The 2539-nt window shown below is 58.6% G+C and overlaps 3 protein-coding genes across 3 annotated transcripts; 1 reads left to right on the top strand and 2 right to left on the bottom strand.

Moving 5' to 3' along the window:
- Positions 1–17: 17 nt before the first annotated feature.
- SPRG_18215 (hypothetical protein) lies at positions 18–400 on the bottom strand (the record flags this gene model as incomplete). Its single annotated transcript, XM_012357652.1, has 1 exon — positions 18–400. A coding segment is annotated over one exon (383 nt), but the record flags the coding sequence as incomplete, so codon positions are not given.
- A 588-nt stretch (positions 401–988) lies between these two features.
- On the top strand, positions 989–1359 carry SPRG_18214 (hypothetical protein; the record flags this gene model as incomplete). The annotated part of the gene is made up of 2 exons (XM_012357651.1): positions 989–1024; positions 1075–1359. 2 exons carry the CDS (start codon positions 989–991, stop codon positions 1357–1359), a joined length of 321 nt encoding a protein of 106 aa, XP_012213041.1.
- Positions 1360–1471: 112 nt separating this feature from the next.
- SPRG_18213 (hypothetical protein) lies at positions 1472–2530 on the bottom strand (the record flags this gene model as incomplete). Its single annotated transcript, XM_012357650.1, has 3 exons — positions 2357–2530; positions 2016–2311; positions 1472–1964 (listed from the first exon to the last, which is right to left on the bottom strand). The coding sequence occupies exons 2-3, from the start codon at positions 2288–2290 to the stop codon at positions 1472–1474; spliced, it is 768 nt and encodes a 255-aa protein (XP_012213040.1). The 5' UTR covers positions 2291–2311; positions 2357–2530.
- Positions 2531–2539: the final 9 nt, after the last annotated feature.

Below are 2539 nucleotides of genomic sequence, written 5' to 3'. Positions count from 1 at the left end.
CCGTCATGTCGGCAAACGATGCGTGGCCGTCGCCCAAGATGCGCGTCTGCGTCACGTTGGCGTTCTGCACCGTGATGGCTTGGACGCGGTCGATGAGAAGGAGCGCAGCGTCAATGTTGCCAGCCGCCGCCAGCGCCGCCGCGTCGAGCAGCAAGTCCGTGTTCTTGGCCATGGCCGACACCACGACCGCGATCACGCGACCGCGCTCGGCCTTGACCAGTGACACGAGCTGGAACAAGCGGTCCGGCGACCCCACCGAGGTGCCACCAAACTTGTAGACGTTCCGCGTGCCGCGCGCGTGGTCGAGGGCTGGCGAAGCGAGGTCCAGCGGCGGCAGCGCGTCGGCCGACGGTGGCCATGGCATCGCGATCGACGCGGACGGCGACGTGAACCCAAACATCTTATTGCGTTGTTGTTCCTATGAGATCTGAGCTTGAAGTTGCCATGCATGCGAATGTGCAAACTCGCGTATCTTGGTGCGCGCCAACCCCTTTTATTCATAGGTATATATTAATCAAGTGCGAGAGAGATAACGAAAAAAAATAGCCGTTCCCCATTTTCATTTCGGACAAAACGGTGCGTCAAAGTAGGACTAGAATCCTATTTAGGATAGAAAGGCCTCGCATCGATCAGCAGCCCTCACAAGACTGTAGCGATGTACAGTATTTCACGGCGAGAGCAGCTATAATAGATTCAGCAATGCTCAGGCGAACCAAACGCAAGTCAACGCGGCAGAGCGATGAGGGGAACTGCGGCAGAGCGATGAGGGCAACTGCGGTAGAGGTCCCAAGTGCTAGGGTGCATACGATGCCAAGCTTGAGGCGTGCGAGCTAATAAGCCGGCACGTGCTCCCATGCAACTTTAGTTCTCGAGGCAACGATGTTTCCGATGGCTCACTAGCTTCAGGCCGCGGTTCTAGTCCGCCAACGGCCGGGAAATACTATGGCCATGCCACGACGCTCCGAATGGCGCAAATGCAAGCGCAAAGATGCAGCGTGCAATCGACAGGCATACGACCAGCAGCGTCAAGCCGCCGTATAACAGCTCCTACAGGCGGTCAAAGTGCGTGTGCAGGACGAGACGAGCGCCCGGATGCTTGCGATGCAGCGCAACATCTTTCAGACCTTTCAGATCAAAGATTTACAGGTCAGCGCACCGGGGTGCGTTGTCGAGCCCACGGTCAAGATCGCAACATTTGATGCGACAGTAGTGTGCACCGCGAGTGGTTTGATGCTTACGATCGAGGTCATCGCAGAAACCTTCTCGCCGTTCCCGTCGTCCAAGCTCTTGATGCTCTACCGGTCGCTCGAGCTACGCGAGCTGTCCTGGGTCACCCGACGAATAACCCACTACGACTAGGCGCTGGCCAATTTTACACGCAGCCCTCTTCGTACTCAGCTTTTTTTGCGAGACGCAATCGACAGGTGCAGAAGATGTCGTCGTTATTAAAAAAAGTTAACAAGATGATGGGTTAGGCCAAGTGAAAGGCAGCGCCGTAGCCCGCCGGTGTCTCGGCCTTGGGCGGTCGCACGACGTGGACCTCGAACCCGCAGTCCTCGATCGCACTGCAGAGCGCTTTGGTCGTCGCCGTGCCCGAGACGTAAGCGCACTTTTCGGTAAAGCCAATAAAGACACGGTGCACGCCCGGAACGGTCTCGAGCGCGTTCTGGACCGTGTTGCCGCAGTTTTGCATGCACATCATGCCTCCGATCGAGAGCACGGTGAGCGAGTCCGTGTCGTCAAAGCGCCACGCAGCGGGCACCATGCCCGACGACTTGCCGCTGAGCGTCTTGTCGCTTTTAAAGAGCGCAAAGCCAACGCCAAAGCCCAAAATCAAAGCGAGAAAGAGTCCCGTGTCGTAGATCATGACGACGAGCATGGCGAAATACGCCAGCGTCATTTGCACCATGTAGAGCAGCGTCAGCACGAGTTTGCGGCTGCGCTTGCCCAGACTGCTGTAGCGGCTACAGCGGAGTATTCAAGTTTCGACCTCTCGAAAGGGTAAGGTACTGCACCTGCTACGGGCCTTGAGAAAGGCCATGCGCACCGCCTCGCGGGTGTGGACGAGGTATTCGTTGGCGAGCGGGAGGAGAAAGATGCCCGTGAAGGCCAGCGCGTACTTGAACGGCGTGTCGAGCACCCACGACTGGAAGAAGAGCTTGACGCACGTGCCATGGACCGTCGATTGAAACCCCGAGAGCATGACCGACGCGCCCGTGCAAAACGGCGCGGCCGGCACGGCGTCGGCTGGTAACTGGAACGCATCTGGGCAGGTGCGCCCGCCGCACATGACGTTCTGCACGCCAAAGTACTAGACTCGCATGAGCACATGAAGGTAGAGAGACCAAGGACGCACAGGCTGCGACGGAAGGGCCGCGGCGAACGCCGACTTGGTTGTCTCCGAAGCAAAGTACAGCTTCTGGCCGCGGGCAAGGCAGAGAAAGCGAGCATTGTCACTGGTAATGGCGGCGCCCGAGACCGGGTCGAGAAGCGTCGTGTTGCTGTTGCAGTCGGCGCAGCCCGCCACGCACTGCGTCGC

Source organism: Saprolegnia parasitica (genome assembly GCF_000151545.1).
Source record: "Saprolegnia parasitica CBS 223.65 unplaced genomic scaffold supercont2.1050, whole genome shotgun sequence".
In the NCBI taxonomy this organism is placed as follows: Eukaryota; Oomycota; class Saprolegniomycetes; order Saprolegniales; family Saprolegniaceae; genus Saprolegnia; species Saprolegnia parasitica.
Note: the sequence above shows the minus strand (reverse complement) of the source record. Positions and strands in the feature narration are given on the sequence as shown.